The 20,148-nt window shown below is 38.8% G+C and overlaps 2 protein-coding genes across 4 annotated transcripts; both read left to right on the forward strand.

Annotated features, from left to right (window-relative positions):
• The first annotated feature begins 3,809 nt into the window (after positions 1-3,809).
• LOC311279453 (tripartite motif-containing protein 29-like) lies at positions 3,810-9,831 on the forward strand. Of its 2 annotated transcripts, none has more exons than XM_084390970.1 (9): positions 3,810-3,923; positions 4,113-4,749; positions 5,014-5,109; positions 7,061-7,294; positions 7,397-7,562; positions 7,678-7,722; positions 8,100-8,142; positions 8,410-8,836; positions 9,667-9,831. In XM_084390970.1, exons 2-8 carry the CDS (start codon positions 4,186-4,188, stop codon positions 8,438-8,440), a joined length of 1,179 nt encoding a protein of 392 aa, XP_084247096.1. In that variant the 5' UTR covers positions 3,810-3,923; positions 4,113-4,185; the 3' UTR covers positions 8,441-8,836; positions 9,667-9,831. The 2 variants fall into 2 exon arrangements, with proteins under 2 accessions (XP_084247096.1, XP_084247097.1); XM_084390971.1 differs by lacking the exon at positions 3,810-3,923 and adding an exon at positions 3,937-3,977.
• A 5,777-nt stretch (positions 9,832-15,608) lies between these two features.
• Positions 15,609-19,749, forward strand: LOC311279452 (E3 ubiquitin-protein ligase TRIM47-like). 2 transcript variants are annotated; one of them, XM_084390968.1, is made up of 9 exons: positions 15,609-15,767; positions 15,892-15,990; positions 16,207-16,800; positions 16,973-17,068; positions 17,348-17,581; positions 17,674-17,830; positions 18,200-18,238; positions 18,452-18,482; positions 19,008-19,749. In XM_084390968.1, exons 3-9 carry the CDS (start codon positions 16,240-16,242, stop codon positions 19,072-19,074), a joined length of 1,185 nt encoding a protein of 394 aa, XP_084247094.1. In that variant the 5' UTR covers positions 15,609-15,767; positions 15,892-15,990; positions 16,207-16,239; the 3' UTR covers positions 19,075-19,749. The 2 variants fall into 2 exon arrangements, with proteins under 2 accessions (XP_084247094.1, XP_084247095.1); XM_084390969.1 differs by having other exon boundaries at positions 15,649-15,767; positions 16,306-16,800.
• Positions 19,750-20,148: the final 399 nt, after the last annotated feature.

Raw genomic sequence — 20,148 nt, forward strand, 5'->3', positions numbered from 1 at the left:
CCTGTGCTCTGTCTTCCTGGATTAAGTCTGTACTGTTTGCCTACAAAAGATTGCAAGCGTAAATTAAATTTACATGCGCAAGAGAAGATTTGTAAAGGTGTAAATCGCCTTTCAAGTTTAAGAAAAAAATATTTGCAGCATTTTACTGTTGTTCGCAAGTGTAATTCATGTATTTTGAAACTGCAGCTTGGTGCTAACGCAAAATAAATAGGATCTGTATTCTTCTGACTAGTGATGTGACATTTGAACCGAGGCGTCGGAGCTTGTGTCGAGAAAAAATGGGCATGCCAGATGAAGCCGCGATTCGAGGCTTGTGTTGTTAACGTGAAAATCACGCGACTAATGACAAATGAGGCCTCGGTTTGTGCATAGACAAAGAAATGGACACAGCGACCCCATTGCATTCAACGGAGAAAAGTGAAGTCAATTAGAAGCACTCACTTCCTGATGGTCGAGCGTACTGCGCAGACTCAAACTGAGCTTGACGACGTAGATGTGACGTGAGCAACCCGTCTGTCTTCTAGTAGCTGTGCCAAGAGAAATCTGAATCATTCCCTTCCGAAACTTGCAGAGACGGAGATCGTGAGTAGGAGGTGTCCATGAGCCAGGAGCAGGAGCAACTTTTGCTAAGTATTCTGATTAATTATTTTGTCATTTTGCCTCCACGCCCCCCCGATTGCCCGCGAGCTTCTCCTCCTGTCCATACGGTAATCTCTATACTGTGCGACAGAGAGTCGCGTGGTTATGACGCAACCGTTAGCCAATTTTTACAAAAACTGCTTCTACGGGGCCATAACGTAAGATGCAAGGTAATGGAGCCTTTTATATATTTTCGTGTTTCTTTAGAAATAAATAATGGAGAAATTGAGTCTTTAAACGCCTCAGATGTAAAGTTATTCGCTGTCAAAGTGATGCCAAAATGAATGGGAGTCAATGGAATGCTAACAGCAGGTGATGGTCTGCTAATCAATGGCGGCCCCCGGGGAAGCTTCAGTTTTTTCTGAAACATTACCCCCTTGGGTTTGTGTGGATACGTCATCGGTTTGGTCTGAGTGTTGCTTCCGGATAAAGGGGGTTCGAAACTTGCGCCACCTTGTGGGTGTTGTCAGGAGTAGAGTAGTAGAAGCAGTTGTAGTTGTGTCAAAGAGTCAGAGAGTTAGAGAACTCCCATTGTCATTGTCGTTATTGTGTCATATATGTGTTGTTAGGGCTGTATATTATTACATTATATCAGGTTAGAATAGTTATAGTATATTGTTATTATTAATTATACTAGGCCTAGCTATATTATAGTCTTGTTATATTAATTAGATAGGATTATTTGGATTGGTCCTCATTTATACCAGCTGGCACTGGCATTTTTATGTTCCCTTGCATCCTCTTGTGGCAGGAGAGGTTTTGTCCAAGAAGAGGAATTGTCTAAACCCCAACACACTTGAAAAAATTCCCCAGTCCCATAAGCACAACACTGCACTAAAACTAGTAACAGTTCATTGCACAACTTTTCCCACCCCAGACTATTCTGTTGCAGTTTACTTTATTACACTCCCTCCACCATAAGCACTGCACTCAACACAGAGTCACTTTTGCTGTTTATACTGTCACTATCCAAACAATTAATGAATAATTAATCAATTGTGTGTGTGACCGTTGTCTCTGCACAAGCAAATTCAGACAGAGAAAGATACATATTTTATTTTATACCCAGGCAATGGACAAATATCTGCTCAGGTCATTGGTTCAAAATTAATTAATTTGTCTGCTATTTCTTTGCACAGTAGCTAGGTATCACTAGTGCGCAATGCTGAATTAAGTTTTGAGTAATGAACCTTTGGGTGAAGCAATGGGCTGCGAGGTCTGGCTTCTATAAGGATTGCTAATGTGACGTCATCATGACATATTCCCAGTGGTGAACGCAAAGCATTTTGGGAATCCGCGGCACAAACATAAGGCGCCAAACTTCATTGCATGGAGGGAAGAACGCAGTGTTCAAGATGCCTGCATTTTGTAGGATTATATTCTGTTTTTCACGCTAATTTTTCATTATTTTCATGCCAGAACACTTGCCTGCTATGCCAGCCTGGCCAAACATACCCATAATTATTTGCGTTCTGAAGAGGTTGCCGCCCATTTGGTCACGTCTTAGCGATCTCTATACTCTTTCGTCTCAGTGGTTCAGGAAGCCTCATTTTGCCATCACTACTTCTGACTTACATTTTTCTGCGCTTACACTTTTGGCACGTTTTTTTCGTACAAATACAGCCAAAAGCACTGCAAGCCTGTGAACAGCAATTTGCAACCGAAAACAACAGAGTCAGGAACTGCAAAACAGATTAATTGCGTAAAATCAAACTTTGTGTAAAAAATAAGCTGTTGCAAATGTCTAAATGACTTCTTGTGTGCATGGGGCAAAAAAGTTACCGAAATAACCCGATTTGTACAGTTGCGTCTTTCTTTTACCTGCGTTTCCAGTTTTGGGATGATTCCCACTTGACTTACATTCCGACTTGTAAGTCATAATTCGACTTGCGTATGGCCATCTGCCGGAGGCTAGTGATTTTAGTGCACTATTAACCCCTCGGAGCTGTTTCAAGCACTTTTATCTTGGATGGAGAGGCTTTGATGGACTTCCAAAAAAATATACCCAATCAACTCAATTATAGCTTGGAAGAGCCAGGACATTTTTTAATATAACTCCAATTCGATTCGTCTGAAAGAAAAAAATTAGCTGTATACGTTAAAAAAATTTTTTATCGCATCAGCGTTTTGTTGGATCCGCCGTTTTAGGAGACTGAGACCGGGTCCCAGAGTGGATAAATCTGAAAATGACACCCTTGCATTTTCATTTATACAGCCAATCTGTATATTTTGTGAAACAATGATGTCATCACCCCACTTGTCGACCCTAGTCAGACAACGCTACGTCATGTAACGGCAACAACAACTGCAGACTATATGCTTGTGTTCGTGCTGCAGAAGCTACTGATTCTCTCTTATTTATTTATTTACTTTAATGTATTTTTGTTATTTCTTTATTTTACTTCTTTATTTATATTATCTTTCTTATGCTATGATGCTTGTCTGTTGTCTGATTAAGACATTTCATATTTTGTACCAGGCCATTTATTGTTGTTTATATTGTTCAATAAAGTTCTTGGTAAAAATAAAGAAGCAGCTGCTGAGCCTATTATTAATATTGTATACAGCGCGCAAGGTTTATGCGCATGCTCCAAGTCTTCTCCATTTTTAGTGGATTTGTACAGTTGCGTCTTTCTTTTACCTGCGTTTCCAGTTTTGGGATGATTCCCAATTTCCCTCACTCATTGAATTTTGCAAGCGTGAAGAGGAGGGCGGGTTCACATTCTTCATGTAGCCAATCAAATGAGCGTCACTCTCGATTTACTCTAGGGCTAAGCTGCAGTTTCAAAATAGGCTACATGAATTACACTTACAAATAACAGTAAAATGCTGAAAATATTTTTTTTACACTTGAAAGGCGATTTACACCCTTACAAATCTTCTCTTGCGCATGCAAATTTACGCTGGCAATCTTATGTACACTTTCATAAATCTTACCCTGCACATGCGATTCTTTATGACATCATATTTCCTTCATAAAATTAATTGTTTCTACGAATTGTTTCAGACGAGGACGATTCGGTATTGGTTCAGTAATAGACCACAACAACAGATTATAATGTACTGACGCCTTTCTGACGTCAACAGGTAAGAACCGGGCACCAGCACTTTAAGAAAAGCGCGCTTTTTTTCTGTTTAGTTTGAGCACTTCCTTCTTTTGCGAAAAACACGAATCGCTCACTCATTAATCTGTTCCATTTCTGTTGCTCATTTGCGCTATTGTATTATCTCCAGTAACACGGTTGACAGTGAAGTGACTGATAGCCTACTGGGCCAAGAGAGAGGTAATAAAAGCGTGTTTGTACGGGTCTCCGCACATGACATGCAAGGGAAAAAAAGTAAATCGTGCGCACGTGCATTTCATGCTTCGTATGTTTGTGTGTATAGATTAACAAAATATGAAAGGTATTTTTCCACACTCTAACGTTACCTCAGTAAGTTATGGCTGTATTATTTTAATTGTTGTGTTGTAGGTCTACACAAAATACCTTTTACCACTACTGGGAGGACCTGACAAACACGACAGACAACTTGAAAGCACCAAAAATGGCTGATTCTCTCTTTGATACTGAAAATCCTTTAAACTGCCCGATCTGTCTGAATCTGCTTAAGGATCCAGTGACTACATCTTGTGGGCACAGTTTCTGCATGGACTGTATTAAGAGCTGCTGGGACCAGCAGGTTCATAGAGGTGTTTTTTGCAGCTGTCCTACATGCAGGACAACATTCAACCAAAGACCAGCTCTCAGCAGAAGCATTGTGCTTGCTGATATTTTAGAGGGATTGGAGAGGGAGGATCCAGCTGGACCTGGAGACGTGACGTGTGATGTTTGCAAAGGAAGAAAAGTAAAATCCATCCATTCTTGTTTGGTTTGTATGGCTTCTTACTGCCAAACTCACATCCAACCTCATTATGATTCTGAAGCGTTTAAAAAGCACAAGCTGGTAAAAGCTTCCCCAAATCTACAGCATCAGATTTGCCCTCAACATCATAAAGCACTGGAGGTTTACTGCTACAATGACCAGAAGTGTATTTGTGTAGTTTGTATGGGGAATCAGCACAGTGGACATAAAACAGTCTCAGCTGCAGCTGAAATGCCCAAAAAACAGGTAAGACCTCAAGTCTTTCAAGTCAAATTTAATCTTACTTCTATGATAAATAATTGAGATATAAGAATATCTTATTTGTAAGAATAGGTAGCTCATGGTAGCAAATTAGTAAATAATAGGTGATGGAAGCTGTTTTTATTGAAAAAATGGACCAAAATCCTGTACAAATGCAAATATTTTGATTCCATTCAACAGTTGATTTTTATTTTGTTATTTGAAGTCGCTTAACAACAAGATTCTTATTGATTGCAAATTCATTCACAGGAGCAACTGAAAATGATAAAGAAGAATTTAATTCAGAAAAACAATGACATGGACAAGGAGGTTCTGAAGTTCAAGGAAGCTGTGGTCTCTCATAAGGTAGGACTAAAGCCCAATTTATACTTTTGCATCGAACTCACTCCGTAACTACGTCGTAGGCTGTGTGTAGCACGCGTAGCCTACAGCGTACCCTGACGTGCACCTCTCCAAAAATGTAACAATGCGTCAATTCTACGCGGACCACAATTGCTGTGATTGGTCTGCTAGAACCCCCTCCCTCGGGTTTCACATGCGCATGTGTAATTACACGTCAACGCGGAACACGGCGCAAAAGTATAAATGAAAACCCACGCTAAGTCTACAGCGTAGAGGATACGGCTTAGGTCCGACACAGAAGTATAAATCACCCTTAAAGGGATAGTTCACCCAAAAATGAAAATTAGCCCATGATTTACTCACCCTGAAGCCATCCTAGGTGTATATCACATTCTTCTTTCAGACGAATACAATCAGAGTTGTATAAAAAAATGTCCTGGCTCTTCCAAGCTTTATAATGGGAGTCAATGGGTATATTTTTTTTGGAAGTCCATCAAAGCCTATCCATCTGAGATAAGTGCTCCACACTGCTCTATGGGGTTAATAAAGGCCTTCTGAAGTGAAGTGAAGCGATGCGTTTGTGTAAGAAAAATATCCATATTTAAAACTTTATCGACTAAAATAACTAGCTTCCGGCAGACAGCCATACGCAAGTCGATTTACGCCAAAAGAGTAATCCGACTTGTAAGTCATAATTCGACTTGCGTAAGGCCATCTGCCGGAGGCTAGTGATTTTAGTTCACTATTAACCCCTCGGAGCTGTTTCAAGCACTTTTATCTTGGATGGATAGGCTTTGATGGACTTCCAAAAAAATATACCCATCAACTCAATTATAGCTTGGAAGAGCCAGGACATTTTTTAATATAACTCCAATTCGATTCGTCTGAAAGAAAAAATTTAGCTGTATACGTTAAAAAAAAATTGTATCGCATCAGCGTTTTGTTGGATCCGCCGTTTTAGGAGACTGAGACCGGGTCCCAGAGTGGATAAATCTGAAAATGACACCCTTGCATTTTCATTTATACAGCCAATCTGTATATTTTGTGAAACAATGATGTCATCACCCCACTTGTCGACCCTAGTCAGACAACGCTACGTCATGTAACGGCAACAACAACTGCAGACTATATGCTTGTGTTCGTGCTGCAGAAGCTACTGATTCTCTCTTATTTATTTATTTACTTTAATGTATTTTTGTTATTTCTTTATTTTACTTCTTTATTTATATTATCTTTCTTATGCTATGATGCTTGTCTGTTGTCTGATTAAGACATTTCATATTTTGTACCAGGCCATTTATTGTTGTTTATATTGTTCAATAAAGTTCTTGGTAAAAATAAAGAAGCAGCTGCTGAGCCTATTATTAATATTGTATACAGCGCGCAAGGTTTATGCGCATGCTCCAAGTCTTCTCCATTTTTAGTGGATCTCTGTGGCAGGATTACAGCGCCACATACTGGTCTGGCATATATACTATATCATTTTGAGTTGGTTTCAGTGGTTTCGTGTGTACGCAGATATTTCTTGTGACGACGCAGTTTACGGAATCTTTGTTAGAACGAGGGGAAAAAAGATTGGATAGGGAAAGCTCTGGCTTTGTGGGGATGTGGCTTAAGTGTGATTTAACAACTATATGAGGGTTTGAAAAAGATGAGGCAAGTTCCTATTGCTGATAACAAATAAATAGTAAATAGTAACAATAGAGTTCATTTCCATATACATGAAGTGCCACTGTTTTCACTTTGTAGGACCTATGAATGGCTTACCTTAAGATCCTGCCTATAAAGGATAAGGTTAACAAAGATTAATACATTTTGTAACAAATGTATTGCTATGTTAGAAGTTAATGCATTAACTAATGGGACCTTGTTGAGGTGTTATCAATTTTTACAAATGGTTTCCTGGTACAATGTGTCAGGAGTTTGACCAAGTGTTTTGTGTGTGTTGTGACAGCGCTCTGCACAGGCAGCAGTGGAGAACAGTGACCGAATCTTCACTGAGATCATCCGCTCCATTCAGAACATACAAGCCGAGGTGAGAGACAAGATCAGAGCTCAGGAGAACAAGGAAGTGCGAGATGCAGAGAGTCACATACAGAGACTAGAGAAGGAGATTGTTAAACTACAGAAGGAGAATTGTAAAGTGGAGCCACTTTTACATACTGAGGATCACCTTTATTTCTTCCAGGTGGTGGAAAAAAAATATCTAGAGGATGGTTATTTTTAATGAAATTCGGCACTGTTCATTTTGTAACTTTTTTTTATTCTTTGTTTTGTCTTACAATTGCAGAATTACTTTTTCTCTTCTGGAATGTTACAATGCATTCAAAATGTTACAATTCCATCCAAAGATGTTACTAACCTGACATTTGAGAAATTAGAACAATCTCTCTCAGAGCTGAAAAGCCAACTGGATGAAGTCTGTGAAGAGCACATGGACAGAATATTTAACAAAGGTGAAATAACATTTCACAAGTCATTCAGCCTTTTTTAGTTTGGCAGTTCAGTCTTCATACATTTATTCTGAGAAATCTCACAATGTAAGTGAATAATGTGTGTTTGTCTTTGTAGTGGCTGATGTCCAAATATTCAATGAAATCGAAAGGTCCCAGAGCAGTAAGTACTTTTTTCTATAGAAAAAAAAAGAGATTCAATACTCACAGCGACCGTTGTTTTTTGTTCTCCATTTCATGTGTAATAGAACGGAAGAGAGGCTCTTGGGAGAGCGGGTAAAAGTCACATCATTTTAATTTTCCTTGCAAAAATGTTCTGAGTCCTTACACATGAAAATCCGTACATATAGGCCCTTTAATATTATTATATTTTAGCCAGTTTATTCTCTTAATTTCTTATTCTTTAGTTCTTGTTCTTTTTGTTGTGGCAAAAGGTTTCAATAAACACTACGTAGAAAACAGGCTCACATTATACTTGTTTTCAGCACTTAATTGTCATGTGATTTGAGCTCTTTCCATGTTTCATTTTTTTAAATCTAGTTTACCACTCGAAGATGGAAGTAGGGATGGAAGTGCAGATTTGGTAAGTGTTTTTATTAAGTTAAAAAAATAGAAATAAAACATTTCTAAAAATGTGATTTGTTTTGATTGAAATGGCTAAGATGTTTATCAAATAAATGAAGGCTAAAATAAATTACCAACTAAATTAAATTTTTTCAAAAACAAAAATATTGCAGATCCCAAAATTTGGACAGTAGTGATTGTGCACATTTGCTCTTTAGTTGATTTAGCAACAATCTAATAATTTCTCATGTAAGCTTGCCCACTAAATTGTGAACTTTGATTGCAGGGACAGTTGTGATGACTACATATATGGATAGATGGAGACAGTTTCACACATAATTTGACAACACTTAAAAACATCTGGACATCATCATTCTTTTTCCTAGAGTACAATAAAAGGTTACAAGACACCAACATTGGAGATGAACCTCATATGGGTAGATTACATCAGTAATATGGCTTTACAAACTGAATTTTACAAACTACCATTTAGATTCTTTTTTTCCCTAGTCTGTTACATTTAACACCGTTGCACACATAATTCCATAAGCTACAGAGAAAAGACATGCTTTTGTGTTGTGAATAATCTTCCAAAACATTCGAATTGAACAATGACTTTTTGGAGGAGCCACACAAAATATTGTCAAATTCTAGCACTAGGTGGTGCTATAACAGAAATGTTCACATAATTCTGCAACCATTTGATGATTTGAGTTAAAGGGATACTCCACTTTTTTCGGAAATATGCTCATTTTACATCTCCCCCAGAGTTAAACAGTTGAGTTTTACCGTTTTAGAATCCATTCAGCCGAACTCCGGGTCTGACGGTACCACTTTTAGCATAGCTTAGCACAGATCATTGATTCTGATTAGTCCAGTAGCATTTCTTTCAAAATGACCAAAGAGTTTCAATATTTTTCCTATTTAAAACTTGACTCTTCTGTAGTTAAACCGTGTACTAAGATCGACGGAAAATGAAAAGTTGCGATTTTCTAAGCCTATATGACTAGGAACTACTCTCATTCCGGCGTAATAATCAAGGAACTGTGCGGCTGTACCATGAGTGCAGCAGGCGTAATGATATGACGCAGCGCCTGAAAATAGGTCTAATAGGTTAGACAAACTTAGTCCCGGTCACGTTGGAAGAAGTTACCGAGCTGGGGACTATTTTCAGGCGCTGCGTCATATCATTACGCCTGCTGCACCCATGGTACAGCCGCACAGTTCCTTGATTATTACGCTGGAATGAGAGTAGTTCCTAGCCATTTAGGCTTAGAAAATCGCAACTTTTCATTTTCCGTCGATCTTAGTACACGGTTTAACTACAGAAGAGTCAAGTTTTAAATAGGAAAAATATTGAAACTCTTTGGTCATTTTGAAAGAAATGCTACTGGACTAATCAGAATCAATGATCTGTGCTAAGCTATGCTAAAAGTGGTACCGTCAGACCCGGAGTTCGGCTGAATGGATTCTAAAACGGTAAAACTCAACTGTTTAACTCTGGGGGAGATGTAAAATGAGCTTATTTCCGAAAAAAGTGGAGTATCCCTTTAAAGTTCAGTGTTCTTTTTCTTTGTCATAGATATGTTAACAGATCCTTTTGTTCCAAAGATCATCTGTATAAAAAAATTGTAAATGTTCAAAAAATGTAAAAAAAAAAGAAGAATAATAATAAATCCTCTAATTTCAACTGATTGTAATGAAATGTATTATATTTGTGTTGTTTTCAAATTTTGTGATAGTCAGCCATGAGGTGGCACTACAACAAGGGAATATACAGCGGGGGAAATAAGTATTGAACACATCATCATTTTTCTCAGTAAATATATTTCCAAAGGCGCTATTGACATGAAATTTTAACCAGATGTTGGTAACAACCCAAGTAAGCCATACATACAAAGAAACAAACAAAAATAACTTCAGAAATTAAGTTATGTGTAATAATGTGAAATGACACAGGGAAAAAGTATTGAACACACGAAGAAAGGGAGGCGCAAAAAGGCATGGAAAGCCAAGACATCCAAGAACATGAAAAAAAAAACTTTTGGTAAATTACAGTAATTTCTAAAATAAATTGTTTACTGTGCTACAGGTGAAATTGCACCAATACCCCTGTTAATGTTTTTATTTTAATTTTTTCATGTTCCAAAGATTGTAGTATGTTCCTAGCGACAAGCCTGACTTACTACAGGTGAAATTGTGGCAATACCTCCGTTGATGTATATCACGCAGTGTCACTCTCACCACCACCTGTGAAATGCCAGCCGCGTTGTAAGTCTGTCTGTCTCTACTGCAGTGAACTTGGTGAATTTAACTACTAAATTAAAAAACGTATTACGGGGTAATGTGCCCAGAGGTAATAAAAGTGTGTGTTTGTGTGCATAAGTGAAAAATAAAATAAAGGGTATTTTCCCATACTCTCTCAGCAGAGGCAAGTTAAGTTATATGGCAGCATTGTTTTGTGCAGATGCTGTTTGTGTAGTATAGGCTAGTCTACACTAAGGAATCCTGTTCCCGCCATGAAATAAAAAAGGAAGAAGGTGATTGCGACGTGTTATCACACAGTTCTGACTTTTTTTCCCATCTGCTGTTGCGTTATATCTCAATTCTGAGAATAAAAAAAAATTAACACTTTTGTGAGGCAGTTAGCTGTCACACCTAAGAGTAAGAAAGAGAAGGGCTTTACATTATATATTTCGAGCTACATCGACAACTTTGAGGGTGAGTATTCTGATTCTCTCATATCATGTGAAATCTGACTAGCGAATCGGTTTCTAAAATCGTTGTCTCCGTTTCTGAGAAAATTAATTTTATGGAAGTTTTCTCGCTAGTACACTTCGCTATAGAACGCGCTATGCGTAAGTAAAGATGCTGGCTGAGATTCTACTGGAAATACGTCAGCAGCATTCGTCCATAGAGCGTTTTGGAACCATAGACAGTATATAAACTGGACACAGCGACCCCCCCATAGGTTTCAGTGGAGAAAAGTGAAGCAAATTAGAAGCACTCACTTCCTGATGGCTGAGCATACTGCGCAGACTCAAACTGAGCTTGACGACGTAGATATGACGTGAGCAACCTGTCTGACAGTTGTAAGTCTTATAGTAGCTGTGCCAAGCGAAATCTGAATCATTCCCTTCCGGATCTTGCAGAGACGGAGAGCGTGAGTAGGAGCTGTCCATGAGCTAGGAGCAGGAGCAACGTCATGACTCTCTATGGGCTTCTCCCTTGCCTTAATCGGACTTTGTGCCTCCACGTCCCCCCGATTGACTGCGAGCTTCTCCTCTTGTCTATACGGTAATTTCCAGAGAGTCGCGTGGTTATGACGCAATCGTTAGCCTATTTTTACAAAAACGGCTTCTATGGGGCCATAACGTAAGATACAAGGTAATGGAGCCTTTTATACAATGTCGTGTTTCTTTAGAAATAAACAATGGACAAATGGAGTCTTTAAACGCCTCAGATGTAAAGGTATTCCCTGTCAAAGTGACGCCAAAATGAATGGGAGTCAATGGAATGCTAACAGCAGGTGATGGCTTGTTAGCCAATGGCGGCCCCCGGGGGCGATATTTTTTTTCACAGGATGGTAGGGGAAGACTCATGAATATTCATTAGGGAAGTCATCCCTGATTGGTCTGATGACCTACCCCTAACCCCACCCCTAAACCTACCCGCCACTGGGGGTCTGATGACCTACCCCTAACCCCGCCCTAAACCTACCCGTCACTGCGGTTAAGACCAATCAGGGATGACTTCCCTAATGAATATTCATGAGTCTTCCCCTACCATCCTGTGAAAAAATAATATCGCCCCCCGGGGGTGGTACGCTATTCGAGAGCTCTATTTGATTTGAACGCAATGGTGTTCGGGTTGTTGCGAGAAGCACCTGGCTGCAGCCTGCAGATTTGGGCGGGGGTGCACCTGGGGCGGGGCTGCACGTGCAGCCCCGCCCACAATGCTTCTCATTGGTTAGTGGCAAGTGATGACGTCGATCGAGGCGGGGCCGCACCTGGGGCGGGGCTGCACGTCTCTTCCCGCCAACATCTCTTCTCATTGGTTAGTGGCGTAAAGTCATGACGTGATTCTAACATGTTTTCATTTCCGATCTTCATCGCTGCATGGTGAGTACATTACAGGCAAGCTACTATTTTATTTTACAATTTTTAATTCTGAAGTGGCGTTTAGTGTGATGTTAATTGGTGTAAAAATGAGATCGTGTAGTGCTAACTTTACTCATCATATCACACAAATAACTAGGACAGCGTAGGTCTGTATGTGTGTGTATGTGTGCGTGGTGTGTGTGTGTGTGTGTGTGGTGTGTGTGCGCGCGCGCGTTTGCGTGGTGTCTGTGGTTTTGGTGGGATTAGGATATAGTGTTAAAAGAAACCATAGGTTAATACAGTGGCAAAACTAAACCAGGAGAAGAAATATAGGATTTAAGAGTTAATAGTAATATACAAAGATATATTGGAGGATATTTTTTTCTATGAATACATTGATTAAATCATTTAAATGTATTTTGATATTATTGTTATTAATATATATAAATATATATATAAATATAAGGTTATGAAAACCTTCAAGCTTTAAAACTATTTCAAACTTTATGATAGGCTTTCTCAAGCCAAATTAAAGTTTGTGTTGACAAACTTTTTTAACAAGTTTGTTGTTCATAAACCAAGTAAGTCTCTTAGGTATTTTACAGACAAAGCCAATAACACTCAAGCATATCTTGTCTAACATTTTCCTATAATATGTTTAAAATATATAACAAATACATTTCTTGTATGACTCTGTACTATGTTAATGCCTCTCTTTAAAATGATTCCATATTGTTTGTTCTGTATTTTATCTAAATTAGGTGTTGTGAACTGGAGTGCATTTTCCAGAAAATATAGGCAAGAGTTCCGGGTGCCCTACTCGCTGACCCTGTGCTTGCACTGCACTGAAGTATACAAGCACTGCCCACCTGGGTCTGTGGGTGATGGCCGAAGGGGAGTCCTGCGGGGACTTTATTCTGAGAAGGAGGCTGAGGGCTATTGCTCAGTTGACTGTTTTTTTTTTTCAGGCTGAGTAGATTGTGTGTGAGTGTACGTACGTGTGTGAGTGTACGTACGTGTGTGAGTGTACGTACGTGTGTGAGTGTACGTACGTGTGTGAGTGTGTGTGAGTGTACGTACGTACGTACGTGTGTGAGTGTGCGTACGTGTGTGAGTGTGCGTACGTGTGTGAGTGTATGTACGTGTGTGAGTGTACGTATGTGTGTGAGTGTACGTGTCTGAGTGTACGTACGTGTGTGTGAGTGTGCGTACGTGTGTGTGTGTACGTACGTGTGTGAGTGTACGTATGTGTGTGAGTGTACGTGTCTGAGTGTACGTACGTGTGTGTGAGTGTGCGTACGTGTGTGAGTGTGTGTGAGTGTACGTACGTACGTACGTGTGTGAGTGTGCGTACGTGTGTGAGTGTGCGTACGTGTGTGAGTGTATGTACGTGTGTGAGTGTACGTATGTGTGTGAGTGTACGTGTCTGAGTGTACGTACGTGTGTGTGAGTGTGCGTACGTGTGTGTGTGTACGTACGTGTGTGTGTGTGTGTGTGTGTGAGTGTGCGTACGTGTGTGAGTGTACGTACGTGTGTGAGTGTACGTACGTGTGTGTGTGTGTGTACGTACGTGTGTGTGTGTGTGTACGTACGTGTGTGAGTGTACGTACATGTGTGAGTGTACGTACGTGTGTGAGTGTGTGTACGTGTGTGTGTGTGTGTACGTGCGCATGTGTGTGTACGCACGTACGCGTGTGTGTGTACGTACGCGTCTGTGTGTATGTACGTACGTACGTACGTACGTACGCGTGTGTGTGTGTGTACGTACACGTCTGTCTGTGTATACGTATGCGCGTGTGTAGGTACACGCATGCGTGTGTGTAGGTACACGCGTGCGAGTCTGTGTCGGTACATGCGTGCATGTGTGTACGTACGTACAAGTGTGTGTGTGTGTGTGTGTGTGTGTGTGTGTGTACGTACGCGTGTGTGTGTACGGTTGATGTATGTGATTATCTGTATGTGTGCATATCTCTTTTACACAATTATTTTTGTTTTGAAATAAAAGTTATCACTGGTTTGAGTTGTTTTTTTTTTGAGTTGGCATGCATAATATGGGATACAGACAGAGATTGACAATGTACTATATTTAGTTAGTTTAACTTAAAACTACTTTATTGGCATAAATGTTTTATAATAACCTAATGCACAAAAATAAACAAGAACTATTACAGAGGAATGATTAAAATAAAAAAATATATAAGGTGCCATTAATGTTTACAGTAATTTTGTAATTTACACAGTGAAGTGTAACAGAGTGTAAAAAAAAAACTCTGTAATTCCTTATGTTTACCTTAGATCAGACATAGTTAAAACTATGGATATAGAGCTGGTAAGTCCCGCCCCTTCCGTAAAACCCCGCTGGACCTCAAAGTTGAAAAACCGTCAATGCAAGTGAATGGGAGAAAATAATTATTTTCTGGTCCCGTTTGAATTGTGCCATGAATGTGAACATATGTTGTCTGTGAATTTTTTATATAATCTTTCATGTTACAAGTTTGACAGTATATGGTATGATTCGTCGGCTAGCAGTTGTGGAAAAGACATAACGAGAAAGACTACATGTCGCCTATGTGACGTCACCCCATAAAGTTGACTTACCCGTGGTTTTCACCAACCTCAACGATTTTGTCCTCTCCCTGAAAGAAGGCGGTGAAGTGCACCAAAGACACAGTCATGTTTAGCGGGATCCGTGAGCTAGTGTCCGTGTGCTAGTGGTGGTGACGTTTCAAACGCGTCGAAAGCAGCGAAGAGTTGTAGTCCACAAAGTGCTTTCACACAAAGTCTAACCGTATCAAACTTCTACCCGCTAAATTGTAGCATTCTTCACACGAAAAGTTCTATAAAAAATTCACAGACAACATATGTTCACATTCATGGCAAAATTCAAACGGGACCAGAAAATAATTATTTTCTCCCATTCACTTGCATTGACGGTTTTTCAACTTTGAGGTCCAGGGGGATTAGCGGAAGGGGCGGGACTTACCAGCTCTATATGCTCAACTACTTTTTGCTGCTTTCATTATTACTTTAGAATTGTTTTAATACTTTATCATTTTATTAAAGTATTATGTCAAATTTGCGCAAGCGTTTTTAAGACGCGTGATGTCACCACTTAACGCAAATACAACGCCTGCGCTGTCAGCGCGACATGGCATGAGTTTTCAACCGCATTTCCTGTTTACCGTGGCGTCGACGTCATTACTGTGCCACTAACCAATGAGAACCAGGTGCGGCCCCGCCTCGATCGACGTCATCACTTTGCCCCTAACCAATGAGAAGCGTTATGGGCGGGGCTGCACGTGCAGCCCCGCCCCAGGTGCAGCCCCGCCCCGATCTGCAGGCTGCAGCCAGGTGTACTTGGTTGTTGCAGGCAGAATTGGGCACTGTCGCTTTAAGAGCGGCGCACTTTTTTCTGTTCAGTTTGAGCACTTCCTCCGAATCTCGCACACATCTGTTCCATTTCTGTTGCTCATTTGCGTTATTTTATTATCTCCAGTAACACGTTGACAGTGAAGTGACTGATACTAACTGGGCCAAGAAAGAGGTAACGTTAGGCCTAATAATAAAAATGTATTTTGTGTGTATAGGTTAAAAAATTAAAGGTGTTTTTTCCACACTCTACCTTAGCATTTTGTTATAGCTGTATTGTTTTAATTGCTGTGTTGTAGGTCTACACAAAATACCTTTTACCACTACTGGGAGAACAAACACAACAGACTACACTGTGCATACCACGTGGGATCTCAGCTTGTTTGTCAAGCTCTTGTGTTAGTATTTTGAGAATTGAGCAGCAGGTTTACAGTAGGGCAAATGTGTTTTTTGAATTTGAAATGTATATGTATATGTATAGTGCTTGTTGGGATGGTATGGTGCAGATAGTGACATTTCTGAAACTTAAGAAAAGTCCAGGAACAGGAAATAGCGATTCATTATTTTTATTATTCTGATTTAAAAAAAAAATCCTATCTCCTGTTATTCTACAGTGAATTTTCCACTGGGTTTGAAAGCACCAAAAAATGGCAGAATCTCTCTTTGATACTGAAAATCCTTTAAACTGCCCGATCTGTCTGAATCTGCTTAAGGATCCAGTGACTACATCTTGTGGGCACAGTTTCTGCATGGACTGTATTAAGAGCTGCTGGGACCAGGAGGTTCATAGAGGTGTTTACAGCTGCCCTAAATGCAGGACAAAATTCAACCAAAGACCAGCTCTCAGCAGAAGCACTGTGCTTGCTGGTATTTTAGAGGGATTGAAGAGGGAAGATCCAGCTGGACCTGGAGACGTGACGTGTGATGTTTGCAAAGGAAGAAAAGTAAAAGCCATCCATTCTTGTTTGGTTTGTATGGCTTCTTACTGCCAAAATCATGTTCGTCCTCATTATGAGTCTAAAGCTTTTAAAATACACAAGCTGGTCAAAGCTTCACCAAATCTACAGCATCAGATCTGCCCTCTCCATCATAAAGCACTGGAGATTTACTGCTACAGTGACCAGAAGTGTATTTGTGTAGTTTGTATGGGGAATCAGCACAGTGGACATAAAACAGTCTCCGCTGCAGCTGAAATGCCAAAAAAACAGGTACAGTAAGATGTCTCTCTCTCTCTCTCTCTCTCTCCTTCTCTCTCTCTCTCTCTCTCTCTTTCTGTGTGTATACAATGTGCAAAAACAAAATAATGACCTGCAGATTTATAGACAAATAAAATGATTCTATAAAGAACGGGATTCTTATTGATTGTGAATTCATCCTCAGGAGGAACTGAAAATAAAAAAGAGGGATTTCAGTCAGCAAGCAAATGACATGGTCAAGGAGATTCGACAGTCTATGAAAAATGTGGACTTGCATAAGGTAATGCTCATTAAACCTGGAATATTTTAGAAATTTGCATAAATGTATGTACACTGCATAGTTATGTTTGTATCGTGGGATCAGGCTGGATATTATTACCAGCAGGGACTGAAGCTAACCAAAACCTTGACTTTGTGACACAATCAAGCAGCAATGTTTTCTGTCTTTACACTTTTTAGGACAACCAAATGGCTTACCTTACAGTTTACTCTGCATACTGTATATGATCTGTCATGTCAATGTGTCAGGAGTTTGACCAAGTTGTGTGTGTTGTGACAGCGCTCTGCACAGGCAGCAGTGGAGAACAGTGACCGAATCTTCACTGAGATCATCCGCTCCTTTCAGAACATACGAGCCGAGGTGAGAAAGAAGACCAGAGCTCAGGAGAACAAGGAATTACGAGATGCAGAGAGTCACATACAGATGCTGCGGCAGGAGATTGTTAAACTACAGAAGGAGACTTGTAAACTGGAGGCACTTTTACGCACTGAGGATCACATTTATTTCTTCCAGGTAAAGAAAAATATTTTGAATGAAATCTTGACAGTGTTTTTGATTCAGTGTTGATTCTTGGTTTAAAGTTATGTTTTTTCGTCCAATTGCAGAATTATGCTTCCTGTTCTACATTCACTCAGCACACAGCCTCACCCAGGAAGATGAATGACATCCAGACATTTGAGAATGTAGAGAAATCTGTATCTCACCTGAAGATACAACTGGACAAACTCTGTGAAGAGCACATGGGCAGAATATCAAAGACAGGTGAGATAACAATGTCAAGAACTATTCTGCTTTTTAAAAGTACAAAAATTGTAGCCAACTTTATCTGTATCAAATCTACCGAGTGGCCTGATACAATGTACTTCAGTATGCAACCAAAAAGTACAAATACAGTGTGTTGTCTCAACTTAATCTATAAATAAATCTATATAATGGAACAGTTTGAGATGGAGTGCTTATTAGCTGTGAAATTCACCACAACATTGGAGACAGAGACTGTATAATGTCCTGTTATAAATGAGAGAAAACACATCGCTGTGGGAATGTTGACTGAAAACTGTTCATTGTCATCTGACTGATGCAGTGAATTTCCACATAATGTAAGTTAATATTGTATATCTGTCTTCATAGTTGCTGATGTCCAAATATTTAAAAACAGGTTCCAGAGCAGTAAGTACACTTTTCTATCAGAAAAAGAAACACCATTTTTTTTGACATAACATCATTCAATACTAAAGGCCATAGGTTGTTCTTGTTTGAACAACCAATACATATCAAGGAGTTCAAAGATGTTCACATTATACTTAGCAAATAACTGTCATGTTTGAGTTCTTTACTCACTGAAACATGCATGTTTTTTTTTATTTTATTTTTTTTATCAAGATTGCTCTCTGTTGCTGACGGATTTTGAGTCGTAAGTGTCATAAGTTTTAAACCACTCTTATCATTCTTGCTAATCTTTTTTTTTTTTCTTTAAAAAACTGATAGCAGTGGCTGAGGTATTTATTAATCATAGATATTTCCTGTCATCATGTATTATCACTTAGATCTCATCTAAGACATGTTCACTCTAACACACAGCCTTAATCGTTTTATTGCTTTAATAAAGCAGCAATATGAGAAAATACACAAATGTTAAATAAATAATAATATTTTAATAATTACAGTAATCAATTCTTCCACCAAGTAATTTATTTCATTGGCATAATTGGATGCTGGAAATTAGTGCTTTCATATAATATTAAATTGTTAACCCTTGAACATGACCCTTGAATGAAATGTTAACCCTTGAACAGCCTGTTTGTCAGCTTTAATGTTTTTTAATCAGTTATCACATCTGTGCATATTTTCTGTAGTTGATTTAGAAACTACTCTTTTCTATGTAAAAACTGATTTCTAAAAAAAATATGACCTTGTATTAATATGAACTTGATTGCAGTGTCGAGGATACGGAACTGGAATTGGAACCGGAATTGAAATCGGAATCGGAATCGGAAATGGAATGATAGACTGGATCTACCAAAGGACCTTGTTAGTGAATGGGTATTGTTATATTAGCATAATACTTAAATGGCTATAAAACTATTGCTCAGTTACTCAGCAAATCTTTCTGTGTGATTTAATTATGAAAAACATTTGAACAGAACAATGGATTTTTTGGAATGGCTCATTGACTTATTAACCTGTTATGTTTGGAGGTGCCATACAAAATATTGTCAAATTCCAGCACTAGGTGGTGCTATAACAGAAATGTTCTCATAGTTCTACAACCATTTGATATTGGAAGTTGAAATTCGCCCTGCTATTTCTTTGTTATACATGTGTCAACACAAACTTATTTGTCCAGAGATCATCTTCAAATTTCAACTGTTAGGCTATTTCAATAGTAAGATAATAATGATATTATAATTATTATAACTGTCATGTGTCATAATTATATTTAAGTTGAGTATAACACAAATATAATTATACGATAATATAAATATATAATGTTTGTTTTTGTGTCTTTAATTTTGTAAAAGTCAGCCATAATGTGGTGCTAATATAAACGAATGTATAGATTTTTTTTTTTTTTTTTTTACTTTAACTCAGGAACTATATGGTTGAAATATAGATTGTTGTTCTCAAGTCACATAATTTCCATTTTTGCCTTTGGAAAATTAAAAATATCTCCGTAACAAACAGACTGTTTAGCTGTTTTTTTTACATATTTGAATGAACTTTACTTGGGTAAATCATTCAATAATTCCACTGAAACGTTGAAAACTCATAAAAATGCAGTAATATTTATTTATTTTTTGGCGGAAGCAAAAAAAAAATGAAGTGGGCGGAGTTTCCTTTACAGCGCTACAGCAGTTCGCCGCGAATCTTCAAAGAGTAGCAGGTAACGGTAAGCTAATACGGAAAAGTTACATTTATCCTTCCATGCTACTGTAAAAGTTGCGACAGCATGCGAGTTATGCTTACCTACAATAAAAAGTATAACTCGATTTCAGCCGTATTCTGAGTCTGACAATGTAATTCGTTTTTACCCAAGGCCATAGCAAGTGTTACTAGCTTGGGGAAATACATCTAGTGAA

The sequence above is a fragment of the Rutilus rutilus genome (assembly GCF_951802725.1).
Source record: "Rutilus rutilus genome assembly, chromosome: 20".
NCBI lineage: Eukaryota > Metazoa > Chordata > Actinopteri > Cypriniformes > Leuciscidae > Rutilus > Rutilus rutilus.

What these genes read in the sequence shown, in the direction of transcription:
- LOC311279452 (XM_084390968.1), top strand. Translation starts at nt 16,240, where the DNA reads ATGGCAGAATCTCTCTTTGATACTGAAAATCCTTTAAACTGCCCGATC. An exon ending in AAAATGTGGACTTGCATAAG is followed by an intron (nt 17,069 to 17,347) that starts GTAATGCTCATT and finishes GTGTTGTGACAG; the next exon opens with CGCTCTGCACAGGCAGCAGT. An exon ending in GGGCAGAATATCAAAGACAG is followed by an intron (nt 17,831 to 18,199) that starts GTGAGATAACAA and finishes CTGTCTTCATAG; the next exon opens with TTGCTGATGTCCAAATATTT.
- LOC311279453 (XM_084390970.1), top strand. Translation starts at nt 4,186, where the DNA reads ATGGCTGATTCTCTCTTTGATACTGAAAATCCTTTAAACTGCCCGATC. An exon ending in CTGAAATGCCCAAAAAACAG is followed by an intron (nt 4,750 to 5,013) that starts GTAAGACCTCAA and finishes ATTCATTCACAG; the next exon opens with GAGCAACTGAAAATGATAAA. An exon ending in AAGCTGTGGTCTCTCATAAG is followed by an intron (nt 5,110 to 7,060) that starts GTAGGACTAAAG and finishes GTGTTGTGACAG; the next exon opens with CGCTCTGCACAGGCAGCAGT.